Source organism: Marmota marmota, unplaced genomic scaffold, assembly GCF_001458135.2.
Source record: "Marmota marmota marmota unplaced genomic scaffold, marMar, whole genome shotgun sequence".
Classification (NCBI taxonomy): Eukaryota; Metazoa; Chordata; class Mammalia; order Rodentia; family Sciuridae; genus Marmota; species Marmota marmota.
This window is the reverse complement of record NW_025999949.1, coordinates 26,866,004-26,885,520: the sequence shown is the minus strand read 5'-3', so window position 1 is coordinate 26,885,520 and position 19,517 is coordinate 26,866,004. Positions and strand designations below refer to the sequence as shown.

The 19,517-nt window shown below is 36.2% G+C and overlaps 1 protein-coding gene across 8 annotated transcripts in view; it reads left to right on the top strand.

Annotated features, from left to right (window-relative positions):
* The window catches only part of Cyrib (CYFIP related Rac1 interactor B), a 109,831-nt gene extending 95,109 nt beyond the window's left edge, over positions 1–14,722 (top strand). For all 8 annotated transcript variants that reach the window (XM_015486474.2, XM_015486475.2, XM_015486476.2 and 5 more), the window contains 7 exons: positions 3,297–3,433; positions 4,431–4,508; positions 6,642–6,758; positions 7,619–7,698; positions 8,747–8,873; positions 10,375–10,445; positions 13,980–14,722. In XM_015486474.2, the coding sequence (XP_015341960.1) occupies positions 3,297–3,433; positions 4,431–4,508; positions 6,642–6,758; positions 7,619–7,698; positions 8,747–8,873; positions 10,375–10,445; positions 13,980–14,043 (674 nt within the window). In that variant the 3' untranslated portion in view covers positions 14,044–14,722. The remainder of the gene's footprint in view (positions 1–3,296; positions 3,434–4,430; positions 4,509–6,641; positions 6,759–7,618; positions 7,699–8,746; positions 8,874–10,374; positions 10,446–13,979) is intronic.
* Positions 14,723–19,517: the final 4,795 nt, after the last annotated feature.

Sequence of the window (19,517 nt, the reverse complement as noted above, 5' to 3'; positions counted from 1 at the left end):
TGGGCTAAATCTATTTAAATCTACATAAAAAGTTCATAGTACCCATAGTAATTGTGGTCGTGTCTGCTTACTGTCTTAAAGTCTTCCTGTCCACATTTGAGTTGTCATGTGAGGATGCAAGGGCTAGTGTTTGTGGATGGATGGATGGCATTTGGTGAGAACAGATAGCTGTTGTCTCTAAAGTAAAACTCTGCAGAGACCTCCTTTTTGTTTTGCCATCTCATCTTCCCCCTTCTGGTTCTAGTCTGTGAACTGATTTGTCTTCATTATTTCTCCTAGTTGTCTTTTTCTTCCGACTTGACTTTGTAGCTTTGACTCTCATTCTAAGACAAGCTGTCCCTTATTTCTTTCAGAATTCAGAGCTTAGTAGCTCAGTGATTTCCTTCTGTCATCTGCTTTTCCTAAAATTTCTAACCATATGGTTTTGTTTCAGGAGCTTCATTAAGGTTTAATCCCTGAATCACTTCTTTTTTGACCATCCTTTCTTTCCAATTCAGCTAGAGACCTGGGCCACCTTCTGTGGAGTCCTTTGTCCTTTGTTGTTTTTGTTTTGTTTTGTTTTGTGTGTTTTTTAGTTGAACAAAATATCTTTATTTATTTTTATGTGGTGCTGGGGATCAGGGATCGAACCCAGGGCTTTGCCCATGCTAGGCGAGTGCTCTACCGCTGAGCCACAATCCTGCCCTGTCTTAGATTTTTAAGGCAGGAAATTGTAGGTCTTGTACCAGCACAGACTGCAGGGTGAGAATACATCCAGCAGCTTTAAAGGCAGAAAAATAGCCTTACCATCTTAAGTTTCCCTCTTCTGGTAGCTCCACCTACGAGGACTTCAGCCATTCATAGAGATAAAGTTCTGTAGCTATTGGTCATTGGCCGTTGGAACTAAGTCACATGATTCCACTCACCAAAGTAGTAGAACATGTGGAATACTGCTATTAACCCTGAGATTTAGCTGGGCATGGTGGCACACACTTATAATCCCAGCTATTTGAGAGGTTAAGGCAGGAGGATTCCAAGTTTGAGGATAGCGTGGGCAACTTAATAGGAACCCTGTCCCAAACTAAAACATTAAAAGGTATAGAGTTATAGCTTAGTGGCAGAGCACCCTGGTATCAGATCTGTGGTACCAAAAAAAAAGAAAAAAAAACAGAAAAGCAAACAAATACACAAAAAACAACCTTGAGACTTGATTAAATATAGGCAAATACAAATTTCTTCTTCTCTTTAGCATCCTATAATAGTTTCTTATAATATCTTTCTATTCTTACGTTTTTCAAACTTTACTTTGCACTTATATTAACACTGACACATGAATTGAATCTTGGGGAGAAGTAAACAGTTTTTTTCAAAATAAATTTTGTTCTTCTTAATTGGTCTTTTTCACATAAACTCTTAGATCTCTATTAGCTCTGTCAATACCCTACAATCCAGTCTCCATACTGCAGGTGAAGTGAGGTTTTAAATACTAATCTGATGATGTCGCTACCATGTTTAAATGGTTTCTCCAGGGACATGGGAATTATAAGGAGAGAGTGCCTGACACGGCACATGCCTGGTATATGTATTGTCTTGGTCTTTGGTTACACTCTTCTTTGCCCTCCCTATTCCACCCTTATTGGTCTTCTTACAGTTCTGTGACTGTCGTGTTCTTCTCAGCTCAGGGTCTGTCTTCCTGCCCTATCTGCAAACTCCTGCTCATTCTTATGTGCACTCCAATCTCAACCCCGATGTCACTTATTCAAGGAAGTCTTTTCCTGCCTTCAGCTAGGTGAGGCCCATTTGTATATTTTTCCACTGTTTCCTGTACCACACACTCTTTTTTAGCTTTTGTCACAACTGGAATCATGTCTATATGTAATAAGGCTCTCTGTGGGCATATATCTTCCTCTGTTCTCAGAGCTTGGCATAGAGGAAGCAGTTAAGTTTTCTGACTGACTTAAAAAAGGTTAATAGCTGCTATTTGGAGCTATTGTGTAGATGGAAAATAATGTCTGTGAAATGTCTAGTTCAGTACCTGGCACATAATAGATACATATCTTAAATAAGGTTACTGAAGGCTACCTAGAATGTTGCTTTATTTGGAAGAGAGTTTATTAAGTTGGACTTGGGAGTTAGAAACACCTGGCATTTGCTAAATATCACCTTGTGCTCTGACCTATTTCAGACTCAGTTTATATGTCTGTAATGCCTAGGTCATAGTTGATGGTGAAAGTTAAATGAGTATCTACTTTAAAAAATGTAGGGCTGGGGATGTGGCTCAAGCAGTAACGCGCTCGCCTGGCATGAGCTGGGTTCAATCCTCAGCACCACATAAAAAAATAAAGATGTTGTGTCCACCGAAAACTGAAAAATAAATATTAAAAAAATTTTCTCTCTCTCTTTTTCTTTCTCTCTCTCTCTCTCTAATTAAAAAAAAAAATGCAATGTAGGGATCTTTACAAATAGTAGAGCCGGTCCTTTCTTAAGGGTTGATCTGACATAAATCTATTAATTTATCATCAATATTTATTAATCTGCCATTCATTTATTAATGTTGTTATATCATCATTTAACTCTAAACTCTAGTATCGTTTTCTGATTCTGTAACCTTATAACTAAGTTTGAGGTTTTTTTTTTTTTAAGTGAAATAATGGTTTTTTCGTTTTTAAACATAGTATTTATTGGTCTTGCATTCCAAAGGTGGAATTATTTCAAAGGAGCTAATTTGCTATTTAACAAATTAGAATATTTATATTACAGTCCCAAATGCAACGCCCAAAGATAACCTGGGAAGCTTATTAAACCCCGTATTTTGTTCCTAGTAACTAAAAGAAAGAAGATTGTGTTTATAAATAAGTGGCGTATTCTTCAAGGTATAAGAAGTTGGTAATCAAGTCATAGCCACATAGATTTGATTGTGGACATAGTGCTGTTGAACAGGTTACTCAGCTAGAGGTAATAATAACTGTTTCATAAAAGCAAATTTTATACTATGTGGAATGGTGAAAGAATTTAAATTTGCCCTTCATTCCTGATGTTATTCACATTCTCATTCTGTGTTATTTTGAAACCTGGGTTTATATATTGAGTAAGTCCCTTTTAAGTTTCATTGGGTTAAACAGTATTCAATTTGAGTATATGCAATATATGACTAATGGCAAAATTTAAAGTTCTTTCATTGTTTTGATTATATGTAGGTCATTTGTGTTTTAGAGACCTTTTTTGGAATTGAAATCAAAACATTTATGAATTGTTCACTTTTAATAAACAAATATCAGAGAGATACAAAAACCTTAACATTTTTATCTTTCTGTTAGAAGCAGCATTAAGAGGCCTTCTGGGAGCCTTGACCAGTACCCCATATTCTCCCACCCAGCATCTAGAGCGAGAGCAGGCTCTTGCTAAACAGTTTGCAGAAATTCTTCACTTCACCCTCCGGTTTGATGAACTCAAGGTAGAATTTTCTGCTTGTCGTGGTCAATATTAAAATCATGTTTTCCAATGAGTACTAGGAGGAAAAGCCTGGAATCCTTGATAAAATGTGTTAAATGATGTCTAACTAGACTTTAGCATGAATGGAAAACTGAATTTGAAAGTATGGCAGGTCTTTTGGTATAAAGAGCAAATCATCTAATATTCAGTCTTCATATTTTAAAATCACTGAAATAATAATACTGAGTATTCTTTTCTAATGTTTTTTCTTTTCTGCTCATCCCCAGTTTTTTGCACCATTCTTTTAACATAAAGTTGTTAAAACTTTTGTCCCTCCCCCACAACTTTTTTCTTTACTCCTTTTCTTGATCTAGCTAATTGTAGTATTTATAACTGTAAATATCCTATTGTTAGAAGGGTTAGTGTAGAGGAATAAGTTCTGGGTTTTACATCAGACCTGACTTCAGTTTAGGCTCTGGCACAGTAATCAGTTATGAGACCTTGGGTTCCGTCCTGGGCACCTTGTCTAGAAAACGGAAGAGCTAGATTGTGAACTTGGACATTTACAGTTGTATTATAGACGGTTATAATTATTTTATTAATACTTTTGCGCACAAATGATTTGTATGTAAATTTTAGTTTGCTTGAGGATTATTGCCCTGTTGCCTATGTATATATACTTTTATCCAAAACAAGTGCCTCTGTATTCCTTTTTGGTTTTGTTCTTTGGTAATGTTAATTTTTTTTAAATACACTTTTAGGGTAAAAAGAAAGGAAGGTATGCTTACTGCCCATGACTGAAAAACAGTCTGTATGGTTTCTGTATGTTCAGTTAGGACTGAGTACAGTCTTTTAAGACTTACTGGGTGATATCAGATTCGTTCTTAAAATGACATTACAAAATAGACAACATTTACATAGCTAGTTAAAACTATATTTAGTAGGGTTTTATTTCACTTAAATTTTACATAAGTATCTGGTTCATAACATATTTTTTCTTTCATAAATGTCTTCTTTAGATGACAAATCCTGCCATACAGAATGATTTCAGCTACTATAGAAGAACATTGAGTCGGATGAGGATTAATAATGTTCCAGTAAGTTAATGCTTTGTATCACGGGGTTGGTAAGAATAATTCTTTTCTCAGTCTATTTATTTTATTCTTTTTATTCATTCATACAGCAAGTATTAAAGTTAGTGATTATGGACAACCACAGCTGTGGGAGGAGAGGGCAAATTGTAGCAAACCATGTGGTTTTTGCCTGTTTTTCTTTTTAGTCTTTTGAACTCCCACCACTACTTTAGTAAAATTGCTTTTTGTCTGTATAATATTGATACTATAACTTTCTCTGTGTATTCTCATTTTAACTGTACAGAAACTTTTAACATTAGTATATGAGGTTTTTTGGTCCCCATATTCTTGGAGTGGATGACTCCTGGAGAGAAATTGACCTGTACTAAGAGAAATAACTGATGTTGACAAGAGAGAAGAGTGAGGTCATGGACTGTTAGCACATCTACACCTCATTATGACTGAAGAAAAACAGCTTCTGGGCCTGTTCCTTGGCTGGTGCAGCTTGTCATCTATTTTTCTTCCTTTTTTTTTCCCCTCCTGTTACAGGGGATTGAACCCAGGGACACTTTACCACTGAGCTACATCCCTAGCTGTTGTTATTATTTTGCTCTGAGGCAGTGTTTTGCTGGACTCAAACTTGGGATCCTCCTACCTCAGCCTCCCAAATTGCTGGGATTATAGGAATGGGCCACTGCTCCTGGTTCTGCTGTTTTCTGTAGGCCTGTTAATCTCTTGCCGTTCTCCTTTTTAAAGCTGCTTAGTGCTCTTTTTTTCTTAAGGAGTTTAATACCATAAGTAAAACATTAGACATGAAGAAAATATTATCTTCTGCTTTCTGTATTTTGAGAATCTACATTGGTATAAAAAATAGAGAAATTTCAAAGAACAACCCTAACCTCAGGTAGGTAATTTAGCAGAGAAATGCTATAATTATGTGAGGAGGAAAGAGATTTAAAAAAATAAAAATAAAAAAAATTGCAATGGAGCCATTAATTTTTTTCATTGGAAGGTACTTATGAAATAACCGCTCTAAGACAGGCCCTGCTTTGGAGGTAATGATTTCTCTTCTATGAAGGATCTGTTTTTTTTTTTTGTTTTGTTTTTTTGTTTTTTTTTGGCATCAGTTTGGTTTTATATAGACCAGTTCCTAATGTGAAGTTGACTTTTTTAATAAAATTAAAACACCCAATCTTACTGTAGTCATCCTTGCCATGACTAGAGGACAAAGGACATTACAGACATCTTTGTACTGTTTCTCACTCAGTTGTTGTAGGTAAAGCCAATAGTTTCCAAGTGAGATATCTTTCAGATTTCTTCCCCATCCTCCTTTTCATCTCCTGCCACTTTTATCCCAATTGAGCTCCCGCTTCCCAATCTTATATGGTCATTCTATAGCAGCATAACTTATTTCTGACCTGCAGACTTCTTATTTTTGATACAGTTCACCTACTGTCATGAGTTAAATTTCATTAAAGAATTGACTTGCTGTTCTTCCAACACTCTATGTGGTTCCCTATTCTATTTGGAAGAATAATAGGAACTTATGTTAGCATTTATGGCACTCTACAATCCGACCCCAGTTTAAATCTTTTGCTAGTTGTTGCCCTGCTGTTACACTGATTTTGCTAAAATTTATTCCACCAGGGCATTTGAAAGCATGCTTTTCTCTTTGCTGGTTAGGAATACCTTGCTCATCTATCATCATTATAAAAGTCTAACTCTTTTATGAGGCCTTCTTAGTTTCTTTTAATCTAACTCAGTATTTTTCTTACTTCCTTTTTCTGTCATTGCCTTTTAGCCTGGTGGACAGGATATACTTCCATAATTATCTCTCTATCCTCCATAGCATTTAGAACAGTTACTTGTACGTAGTAGAAAGTCCAACAAGGTTGTATTTAATTTTTTAATATCATTTAAGATATTTTAGAGGTTAATCTTCTAAAGAAACTGCTTACTATCATTTGTAATTTTTTTTATTTTTTTAAACAATACATAAGTACTTTGCATATGTGAGGGTCTGAAATATAATTTTTAGAGGTATTTATTAGTTTAATAAACATTAATGAGGTAGGCACTCTGTCTTGGTCCTTTTAAAATATTTTCATATTTAATAATTAGTAAACTAATATCAGGCACTCTTACTTTTTTATTCAGGCAGAAGGAGAAAATGAAGTAAATAATGAATTGGCAAATCGAATGTCTTTGTTTTATGCTGAGGCAACCCCCATGCTGAAAACCTTAAGTGATGCTACAACAAAATTTGTATCAGAGGTAAGTATTGCCTAGGAAAGTATTCTTTGCACTGACACTCTTCCACCTATTGCAGACATGCTGATCGCAGCAAGTCTCATGACTTTAAATACCTTCTCCACACAAATGTGTACATTGAATCCTGACCTTTTCCTGAGATCCACACACACAGGTCTGCCCACCTGTGGGCAGTCTCTCACTGAGGTACAGTAGATACCACAGTGATTACATGGCCTAATTGTACTATTGGTTGTCTTTTTCAACCCTGTCCTTTTCCATTCTTGCCTTTCTCAATTAATAGTACCACTGTACAAACAAAACTTTTGGGGTTATCATTTTAAATTCCTTTCTTTACCTCAGTCCCCACATCTATCTTATCAACCAGTCATTTTGACTTGTCCTCAAAAATATATTGTGAATCTGAAAATCTAATCCATGTTATTGCTACCTACTCAGATCAAACCACCACCCTGTCACCTGGATCACTGCATCCAAGCTGCAGTTGCTCTTCAGTTTTTCACTTTTAGCCCCACTGTAGTCCTTCCCCTGTATAGCAGCAGAAAATCTTGAAACATAAACTATTCCATTCTTAGCTTAAAATGTGACTTACTAATACCCTTAGGATAAAATTCAAATACCATTTGAGCCTCCAGCCCGTATCTGCATGGCCACTCTTTTTCTCCCTCAGCTAGCATGTAAGCACTCTTGGGGACAGCTGTATTTCAAGTTTGGTAGAACAGTGCCAGTGCTTAGAATCTAGGGCATTATTTAGAAAGTTCAGAGTAGGAGCTAAATAATAAAGTTGCTAATTTTTCATATTATGCTAAGTTTTAAGTTATTGTTAAATAACTTTGTCACTTTTCTTGTTCTCACACTTACAGAATAAAAATTTACCAATAGAAAATACCACAGACTGTTTAAGCACCATGGCTAGTGTATGTAGAGTCATGCTGGAAACTCCGTGAGTATTTTAGCTGACCTTTTCACTCCGACAATACTGTTGAAATGATTAGTATTTCAGAACATACTTAAATATGCATGGTTGCCGGATGCCCCACACTGGGAAGACTAATTAACTGGTCTCTTAGGAGCAGGAATTGTGTGGTGGTCTTTTGGGCAGGGGAGGGAGTAAGGGAAAAGCTCTAGTTACACCTGTTATAAAAACTGTTTATTTCTGTTTAGAAAGAACCTTGCCTTTTTGCCAGAGGGCTTTTTATCCCTTTCTCTCCTATTAGTTCTTTACACTTGAACCTGAATTCTTTTCTGAGAATTTTTTCCTGTCACCAAGCAGAAAGAATCCCTCTTGGATTTTTGAATAATATGTTTTTTATTAGGTAACTTTTTTTGTTTTGGTAGTACTTTTTTAAAAATACTATTCTCTACCTCATTGGAAAACCTCATGAAGCAGGAAGACAACTTTCCTCTTCCTCCTCCTCCTCACATCAGGGAACAAGGTCCTGGGAAATGAAGGACTTCATGCATGATGGCCAACCCACACATGTCTAGCTATCCCTGGGCTGGACCTGGATGCTCTCTGCTATGCCATACTGCCTACCATAAAGATATTCATTTTTTTTTTTCCCAAATGAGAGAAGAATATTGTTAAATTTTAGTAAAGTTCAAACCCAGTGTTATGATAATACATTTAGATCAAGCTGGGTTCTAAAATAGCAAACCAACTTGCTTTGTTAAGCTGGTGACTTTTCATCATATTATTGGCAGTAGTTATTGTGTAATATCCATCCCCAAACTGTTATTCAGAGGCTACTTTTGATTACTCTAAAATTATCACTGCCTGTCAAGCAGAAGGGTTAGTATACTAAGGTAGGTGCACATGGAAACTAGAAAATGTGACTATTCCATCACTTTCTTCTCTCTGGGGACCTCATTGTGGAGAAAAGGGCTTAATGTTAACAACCCTGTTGGAGAATAAAGGGAGAAGTCAGTATCAACTGAAAGTGAAGTCAGCTAAGAGTTTTGTGATGTGCCTCATCTTTTCTGCCCTCCAGGGAGTATAGAAGCAGATTTACAAATGAAGAGACAGTGTCATTCTGCTTGCGGGTAATGGTGGGTGTCATAATACTCTATGACCATGTACATCCCGTGGGAGCATTTGCCAAAACTTCCAAAATTGATGTAAGTTACACATTGTTTTATACAATTCCAAACAATTTCTTACATGAAAACCTCAGGCTTTTATTTAAAAAGCTGGCAGTGGACTCTTATAGAACCTAATTATAGTCTGTGATAATGATGGGTTTTCTGCTTTTGCCATATTTCTGGTAGCTTATTTACAAGTGGAATTTAGTGATTGAAGGAGAATGTATTGTCTGTAGAATGTCTCCATAGGGTCCTTCTACATATTTGGCAATATAAATAGATAATCAAATAAGCAAAATTTTCAAATTATGTCCTTCAGTTCCTTTGGCCAAAGACCACTTCAAAGAAAATGTTTCTTTTCAAAGTATATACTAGAAGTCAGCAGTGTTGACTCCAAGAAATAAGTGAAAGAGTTTACTTATTTTCTCTCCCCTTTCCATTCATAATAATTTGTGATTATAGCCAGAATTCTACTTTCATTGTCTATGTAAAAGTTTATATTAGAACAAAAAGTCTTTCTCTGGTTTCTCTATTTTATTAGAGAAAACAATTACTTATTATTTATAAGTAATTATATAAAATTTATTTTGTCACCCTCTCACATTTCGTTTGTCAAAATCTGACTAGTATAAGTTCACACTTACTGTGTGTTACCATGTCCCAGAATTTTGCATTTGTTTTCCTGTGTCACTGTGACAATCCCTTTAGGATATAGGTGTTATCTCCTGTTCACTACTAGTGCAACTAAAGATAAGGAAATGAAGTAATAGAATTGTTAATGAATGGTAGAGTGAGGTGTTTAAACCTGCATTCTCTGGTTTCCCAAGTTCTTTTTCACATTAACCAGGCTAATCTTCTTAAGGGCCACCTTCTTTGAGCTGTTCCCCTTTTTAACAGTTATAGTGAGTCCCTGTGCCTGGCCTGTCAGTTCTGCATGGTCTCTATGACTCCCCTCTCAGTCCTGCAAGACCTGCAAAATTCCTGGCTGCCATCTGCATGCTGTGAGGCCTCAAAAGTGCCTCTTTTCCTTGCTAGTATTTCAATTCTGTCCTTTAAGTTGCTACTTAACATCTTCCAGGAAGTCTTCCCTTAGCAAACAGTTCACTTTTCCTTAGCGTGGGTGGTACTTGTAGTTTGACTGATTTGGTTCTCAAAAAGTTAAGTCTTACTGACAAACCGAAAATAACACTTAGGTATAGGTGTTTGTGTGTGTGTATGTGTGTGTGTGTTTCTTCTTCTAAGAATGAATGATTTTCGGGCTAGGGTTGTGGCTCAGCGGTAGAGCGCTTGCCTACTAGCATGTGCAGGCTCTGGGTTCAATCCTCAGTGCTCATAAAAATAAATAAATAAAGATATTGTGCCCAACTAAAAAATAAATGTTAAATAAAAAGAATGAATAATTTGCTTTTTCTAGAATATAATCTCTCAAGTTCTAAATTATTTGTGGTCCTGATTTATTTTATTTTATTGCTTTGAAAATAAATGTTAGATAAAAAAACGTATTTTGGTTTTTCTGTTTTTTTTTTTTTTCCCTTAGATGAAAGGCTGTATCAAAGTTCTTAAGGACCAACCTCCTAATAGTGTAGAAGGTCTTCTAAATGCTCTCAGGTGTGTATGTACACAAACATATGTATAGAAGAAATAGGTTAGAAAAAATGTTTCAAATGTGAATAGTATGGATTCTGCCATTTCAGCTGAGTAGAAGCTTTGACTGCTTTTATTAAGATGATGGGAAGTGCTGTAGAAGCAAAGACTGCCTGAATAAAGAAGATCTATTCTAAATGAACGTAAGAAGGATTAGGAGCTTAGTTTTAAACTTTTTATAATGTAAAGCTATTTTAACCATAAGCCTAATGTTTAGAATTTTGTCTGAGGTTTTTATAGCACATACTTCATTGGTTTTTACCAATCCGGTGTTTTCTTTTCGTTCTTGGTTCTTTTCTGGATACTCCTGTTGTCTCATCCTGGTTCCCCCATGTGCTTTTTTTTTTTTCTGATGGGTCTGACTCTGAAGCAGCAAGAGAAGGAAGTCTTCTATTAAAACAGGAAATTGAGATCTAGGAGGTTTGGTTATTTTGTCACCTTGAAGGAAGTATGCTTCAAATATTAGGTTAGAAACCTAGAATCTAATTATTTAGATTTTTAAGGGTAATTTGGTCCCATTTTCCTTAGAGTTAGGACAAAGGAGAGCAGTGTTGTTAAGGGAAGGATGGAGTGAAGGAGGAGGGGAGGAGGAGGAGTTAGCCTCCTTGGAGGCAGAAGGCACCTATCAGCTTTGTTAAGCTTTCTTTCCAAATATATAATGGAAATTAGAAAATAGAATTTTGTGATAAAGAAAATTCTTGAATTCTTTGGTTCTTAGTGTAATCTGTATGTTGTTTCTTTTTCACCTGGGAAGTTATGTAAGCTTAGTCATTATACTTGGACGCTTTGTAGTAGTGGTTATGGTTAGTACCATTTCATAGCAACATAAATTGATAGTGAAATTTCATAAAAAATGTATAAGAGTATTTTTTGCAGCTCACTTAGATAGGGGTGTGTATCAATATTGACAGTATCTCCATTATATGAGCTCAAAATTACCCTGAGTTCTGAAGAACCAGAGATTGTACAGTTAGTAAATGTTGGAACCTGTTTTCAAATTCAGGATTTCATTCTTGATATTCCAAATACTTTATGCTGTCCCATTAAGTCTTGGGTTTATCATGTGTTAAACTTTAGTATGATCACTTTGACAATTGCGAAAAATGCAGATTCCCAAGTCACCACCTTCAGAAATCTCTTTCATTAGGTCTGAATTGGACTCAGGCACTTCATTTTAAACAAACACCCTGGCTGATATTTTGAGAAACATTGCTTAAACTAACTTGACCCAGCCTACAATATGCTACACTCAGCAAATGAGATAATGTTAAGGAAGTATTTTAGAACCCCAAAAATATATTATGCAAGTGTTATTTAGAGCCCTATAAACTAGAATTTTCCTTTAAAGAATTAATGACCAGAAGATTTTAAATGGAAGTATAATTGCATCTGTGTCCATGTGTATATTTTGAGGGCTGTTCTGCAGTAATTATATAGTATCTACAGCTTGCCGTATTCCTATTTAGAGAAAGTAACAGGTCATGTGTACATTTTACCTGTGGAGAAATGGAAGCAAATATCTTAGTCATGAGAGGTTGAGTAGCAGATGAGTGGCTTATTAAATTTAAGAGTAAAAGTAAATAATAGTTGTTTCTTCAGAAGAAAAGTCATACACACTTGTAAAAGGACTTTGTTTTTATGCACAAAGGGAAAGAACAACAGACTCTTCATAACGTTATTTTCACATACATTTGTTATTATTGGCTTTTTCTTAATAAAATAGTGATGTAGTATGTCTCTGGACTGACTCTGTCCAGGGACAGCTGAGAATGGCTAGAAGCCAGGGTCACATCTACAGAAGAGAGATTTGTGTTATGGTAGAGAGAGGAAAACACTCGAGTTCTTTAAGTGTCACAACATGGGGTTGGGGTTGTAGCTCAGTGGTAGAGCCCTTGCCTAGCATGTGTGAGGCCCTGGGTTCACCCCTTGGCACCACATAAAAATTAAATAAAGTTATTGTGTCCATCTAGAACCAAAAAAAAAATTTTTTTTTTAAAGTCACAACGTATTGCATAGAAATATTTCTAATGCTTCTGCAATAGATTTATTGTGTACATTGCTTGTTTTTTTCCAACATAGGAGAAATAGAAAAAAAAAACAGAAGAGTTGAATATCAGAACTTTGTTTACTGACATCAGGAGGATCATGTGTAGCTTTATATACTTTATCTGCATACATGGAATAGAAGGGCTGTCTTTGCCATATATGAAATTATGAAATTACTACCCATTTAATATAAATATTCCTCTATAGGTTTTTCTTGCTAGCTTGGCAACCTACCTTTTCTTTCTACCACAAATATTGATAGAACCTCTGTTATGTACCAGTTACTCTGGTGTTTATTCTATAAAAAAAGAACAGGTTAGGAGTCATTTCTCAGTGACATCATAAAGAATACTTAATGTTAGATATTTATTAAGCATGTGTCTGTCTCTTTGCCTCTCCAAAGATCTCTGTGAGTAAAGTATTCAAAAATTAATACTTTAATTTTTTAATTTATTTGAAATAAACCTCACAGTTGACTTTAAATTCCTTTAACAGAGAAGGATCATCTTTGTGAACTTGCTTAAAATGATCTAATCCTTAAAAAGATTATATATGAAATTCTTTTAAACCAAATTAATTTGTATGAATTATCTCCAAAATATAACTCATATTGCATATCTGTCTTCATTGTCACTAATCCAATCAAGCCTTGGCCATCTGTCTTGATCCTAAGTAGCAGGAATCCTTAGGATTCCTGTGGTGAATCTTCATTCACCATTTAGTTGGGGGATTCTTAGTTTGGATTTGCATGCTCAAGTGGAATGTATCTGCCTGGAAATAAGGTACTTAAAGAGAATTGAGACATTTTTAGGGATGTGAGCTATAGTCTTTGAGCTATTTTAGTACAGAATAGAACAGAACTGTAAGGGACCAGAGAGGAGGTAAGTAGTTCAGGCTTTCTGGGCCACATGGTTTCTGTCACAGCTATTCAGCTCTGCCATTGTGGCAATAAAGTAACCAGAGATAATAACATAAATTAATCAACTCAGTATATTCCAGTACAACTTTTTTATGTTAACACTGAAATTTTAATTTCAATGTTAACATCAAATATTACTATTCTTTTGATCTGCTTCTCCACCCCTAGCCATCCAGAGTATAAAAAAATATAAATATGCATGGCTCACAGGTCATTCACAAATAGGTAGTGGATTAGACTTGGGCCCTAATTTACCAGCCATTATAATAGAACCATTAACTTTCCTCTGAGAGAAAGGTTGCCAGTTGTGTACTTGTGAGTTGAACCAATCATTTCAGCAAGGTAGTTGTAATTAAGTGAAACATCGATTGGCTGTTCTGTTAGGTGGTGAACAACCAAAACTGGGTAGCTGCAATGAGAATGCCTAAATAATCTTGTGAGAGATGTACCTGACCAATTGCTCATTTTGTTGTAATCATAGAACTGGATGTGGATTTTGTTTAGTTCCCTAATTGATCAAGGTTTTCTTTTAGGTACACAACAAAACATTTGAATGATGAGACTACCTCCAAGCAAATTAAATCCATGCTGCAATAACTGTTCTGGAGTAAGCACCTGCTGTAGACAGAAGACAGTATTCTGCAATGACTGAGAATGCAGTTTTTTAGTGATTGCAATTACTATCTCATTTATTCTTGCGTTTATTTCTTTCCTCGGTTCCTCTTCCCTCTTTTTTAATCATGTTCTTGTTCTTAAGACTTCTTTTCTGTGCCAAAATCAGTAAAGTTATACTCTGAGGGGACGTTGTCCTTTCAAACAGGCCATCTAAGGCAGCTAATTATGCATTGCATTGGGTTCTCTACTGAGAAAAATTCTGTGACTTGAACTAAATATTTTTAAATGTGGATTTTTTTTTTGAAAACTAATATTTAATATTGCTTCTCCTGCATGGCAAAACTGCCTACTCTGCTATTTAAAAAACTTCAATGACTTTATTTTCTACTGCCGCTTTTTTCATGTGCAGCCAAAATGAAAATGTTTAAATTAACTGTTGTAAAAATGGTACCCAACACAAAACTTTTTTTAAATTAGTTAAGACTTTTGTTTAAAGTTTTAAGTTTGCATTTTGACTTTTTTTAAAGGCTGTATGTTGTGTGTTTAACCTTTATTAACTAACGTTAAAAACTGTGATGTGTGCGTAGATATTACGTATGCATGTTCATGTTTAAAGGATGGCTGTTGATGATAAAATAAAAATCAGCTTTCATTTTTCTAAGTGTGGTTTGGTTTACTGATGTTTTGTTTTTAAGCTGGTGAAGTTTTCCCCATGTATAGTTTTATGGAATGCATATATACATTGCATAATTTTTCCTTCTGTTAGGGTATAGACAATTGGGTCTCTAGTATTGTCTATGTACATCATTTTAATTGCTTTTAAAACTGCTATGTATATAAGCCCAGGATCTTGTCATTAACTTGCCTTCTCTTCTTGATTTATTCTTCATGGACATAGTGATAGAAGGAAATGCACGCTTGCTTGATTCTCGGTTTCAGGAGTGCAAGGGCAGCATCATGAAGCATGGGGTGTGGAAGGAAGAGTGGCCCTTAACACTGGGAGAAGAGTGAATAGAAGAGGGACTTCCCAGGAGGAAATTAAAGGCCATGATCTCAGTGGTGGTAGAAAACTAACATGTTTTTTAGTTTAAGGGTCATAAAACCTAAATCATGCAATCTGAATCTCTTGGTTGGGAGAAGCTGCTTGAAGGTTGTCTAATCTAATGTGGCAGTAGTGTAATGAAGAGTATCTGAGGTACGTAATACAGTTAAAATGGGTAACCATGGAAGAACATCACCGCAGTTCCCACAAAACCTTCTGGATTCATCCACCAGATCATGGCACACACAGCCCTTCCTGACCAAATTCCTGCTGACTTATCTGGCCTCTTGCCCGATACTCTCCCACTTCACACCCAGTTCTGCAGCCGCGCTCACCTCCTTGCTGTTCACAGATCACTCCACATACGTCCATAATTCTGATCTGTCTGGAACCTGAACCTGGTTTCCTCTTTCTCCTCCTTTTGTATCTGACCAATACCAACTCTCTTTCAAGGATCAGTGTATGTTACCTCCTTCATGAAACTTTTTGGATAATATTGGCATCTTTCTAGGCATCTTCTAAGAATATTGTAATGGGTTGAATAGTAATACCGCCCCCCCAATACATCTCTCTGGAATCTATAAATATTACTCCATTTGGAAAAAGGGTATTTGCAAATGAAAATAAGAACTTAGAGATGACATCATCTTGGATTAATATTGGCCCCAAATCCAATGACAAGTTCTTAGAAGAGAAAAGAATGGGAAACACACACAAAGCAGAAGCTAGCCATGGAAGGATGGAGGCAGAGGTGAGCAGTGTATCTACAAACCAAGGAACTCAAGAATTGCTGGAGCCACAGAAACTAGGAGAGTCATGAACAGGGTCTCCCTGAGAGCCTCCAGAAGTTTCCGACCTTGCTGATGTTTTGATTTCAGACTTCTGATCTCTAAGACTGTGAAGCCACCCAGTATATGGTAATTTGTTACTATTGCCTAAGAACTTAATACAAGTATCTCATAGAACACCTCTGAAATATAACTGCACTTTGGGGTGTCTTTTCTGATACTAGGAGAAGCATAATGTCTGGAGAGAAGAGCCACGTCTTAATTGTCCTTCAGTGACCCAAAGAAGGAACTTGCACAGTACCCAAATTTGAATAGGTGCCAAGAGAATGCTTGAATAGCGTGAATGGATACAAATAAATAATGATTGAAATAGAGGTAGTGATACTGCTGTGGTCTGTTTGGTAATATAGTTCACAATCTGCATGTGGAAGAATAAGTGGGAAAAATCCCTTAACTAGCCCTGGGGTCAGCAAAAACTGGTCTGTGGGCCTGTTCACCCACCATCCATTTTTGTATAGCCTGTGAACTGAGAATGGCTTTAAAAAAAGGTTGGAAAAGAGAATAACAAATGGTTTTTTAAAAGGTTGAAAAAATATTTTGTAGCATGATAAAAGTATATGAAATTCAAATTCCAGTGTTCACAAATAAAATTTTATGAAACATTGCCTCACTTTTTGTTCATATGTTATTTTTGGCTACTTTAGCATTATAGCAGTAGAATTGAATTGTTGTGGTCCTCGGACAAAAACATTTACTATTCCTCTACAGAATTTGCTCATCCCTCCCCTAGTTACCAGAGCAGGTTATTTGAAGACCTCAAGTACTAGGAGCATGGTGCTGCTGTGAGATAAAAGGAGTCATCCCTGCTGCCAGATGGCTTCAGCTTCGGGTCTAATATTGCTGTTCAGATAGCCCAAAGATAGCAAGTAGGAATCTTCTCACCTGTCACATCTCATCTCTAGCATCTGCCATTTGAATGGATAATCATGGGGCTGGGCACAGACTCGTGAGGAAAGAGGGCCAGGATTAGTTGGCAGGGTCTGCCCTGCCTTTTGGGGAGAGGTGTAGCCCCATTCTGATGTAGGTAAATTTTATCACTCTTTAGCTGGCCGCCTCTTACCTCATAGGCAAGCCCTCATGCCTCTCTCCTCACCATAGTGAAGTAAGGCATTGCATCATTTACCGGCTCTACTTACGATTATTCATTGTCCCATTTCTGCATCCCTCAATGTGAATCAGTGACATGTAACTGGTCATTTTCTCACTTTAAAAGATTTGGATTAAAAAGTGTTCTTGACTAGCCAGGTATGTGTTGTATACCTGTAATCCCAGTGATTTGAGAGGCAGGGGGATCCCAAGTTCAAGGGCATTCTGGGTGACTTAAACAAGATCCTGTCTCAAAAGTGGGGAGGGGATATAGTTCAGTAGTAGAGTTCCCTGAGTTCAATCTGCAATACTGAATTTAAAAAATAAAAATAAAAGATATTTGGGGCTAATAAAAGATTGTTTTACATATTATACTTGTCCTAAGAACAATTGGCATTTGTGCTCAAATTTAGGTCTTTTGAATTAGTATGCCATTCCAGCTCTGTTTGAGGTTGCAGTAATGGCAATTCCAGAAATTCTTATTAAGTAATCCCTTATAGAACATACTTTAAAATCTTTAGAATAAGATAGACCATGGAAGATATAATGGGAATGTCTGTGTTAAATCAGGAGACCCCAGTCCTGTCACTTCTTAGGTGCTCTGTTTTCCTCACCAATAAAATGAGAACTGAAACAAATGATCTCTAATATTGATTTCCATGTCACACACAACACCTGTCTTTTCTCTGCTGTCTGAAAAGGTGAAAGTACTTTAGCCAGTGTCTGGCCTCCCTGGCTTGGATTAAATCTCATGTCCTTATTGATAAAATGAAATAATCCTAACATCTTCCTCTCACATCAGGTATGGTGGTGCACACCTGTAATCCCAGTAACTCTGCTGAGGCAGGCAGGATTGCAAGTTCAAGGCCAGCCTTAGTAATTTATTACCCAGGCCCTAGACAACTTAGTAAGACCTTGTCTCAAAAAAAATGGGTTGGGGATGTGGCTCAGTGTTTAAGTGCTCTTGGGTTCAATCTCAGTACCAAAACCAAAACAAAACCTTCCTCTCTAGGGTGTATATATGCATTCCATAAAACTATACATGGGGGAAACTTCACCAGCCTAAAAACAAAACATCAGTAAACCAAACCACACTTAGAAAAATGAAAGCTGGTTTTTATTTTATCATCAACAGCCATCCTTTAAACATGAACATGCATACGTAATATCTACGCACACATCACAGTTTTTAACGTTAGTTAATAAAGGTTAAACACACAACATACATCCTTTAAACAAAGTCAAAATGCAAACTTAAAACTTTAAACAAAAGTCTTAACTAATTTAAAAAAAGTTTTGTGTTGGGTACCATTTGTACAACACAGTTAATTTAAACATGTAATAAATGCTCGGTGTTAGTACTGACTGTGGTCTATTTCAGATATCGTGTTCATGAACATGCATTGTTCTTCATTTATCCACAGTAACCAACATACTAGTTCTAACTATTTAGTTAATGCTAGGTAATTCTGCACATTTTTTTTTCAAGTACTGAGGATTGAACCCATAGTCTCATACTAGGCAAGCTGTATGGTAATTGAGTATGGTAATTGAGCTACATCCCCAGTCCATTTTAAGACAGTCTTGCTACATTGCCCAAGCCAGCCTCAAACTTGTGATCCTTCTGCCTCAGCATTCCAAATAGCTTGAATTACAGGAGTGCATCACCAATCCTAGCAATGCTGCACAATTTAATCCTTCAGAAAGATACTGTAACTACCAACAAAAATTTACTGTGTGATAACAAGTTTTCTAAATGGGCAGGAGATTACCTGCATATTTGCAATTTGTTTCTTGTAGTGTTGGGGATGAACTCAAGGCCTTGTGCTTGCTAGGCAAGCACTCTACCATTGAACTATATATCTACATATATATAGTATATATATATATATATATATATATATCTGTATATATATATATACAGATATATCTATATATCTGTACGGCTATTGTAAACATCAAGCTCTAATATATGATATGTTGCCTTAGCACATTCACAAGCAGTTTTTCTGTCAATAAGTATTTAGTAAATAAGAGGCACACATAATTTGTATCCTAGGACAATAATGATGGGTAAGAAGCACCAGTTTTCGGGTACGCAGAGAGGACATTTGGGATCAAGGAAGCCATATGTTCTCTAGTATCCAGTCTGAATATTAACACAAAATACCAGATCTTTTCCTCTCTCTCTTGTTTTGAAGGGAGGTAAAGTAGGTAGGTAGGCAGTTGTTAAACAAAATAGCAGGATCTATCCATATTCTCTCTCTCTCTCTCTCTCTCTCTCTCTCTCATTGTTTTGGAAAACTCAAAAAGACTAATCTGTGGTATAATGGAAATAAGTTAGATAGACCTGAGTCATCCAACTAAATTCTATGGCCTTGGCGGCTCCTTAAAGTTGCTGAAGTCTCAACTTCATCTCCTGTAAAACAGAAAATAGTGGTTGTGAGGAATACGTGAGATTTGGCAACTGCTGTGGAACG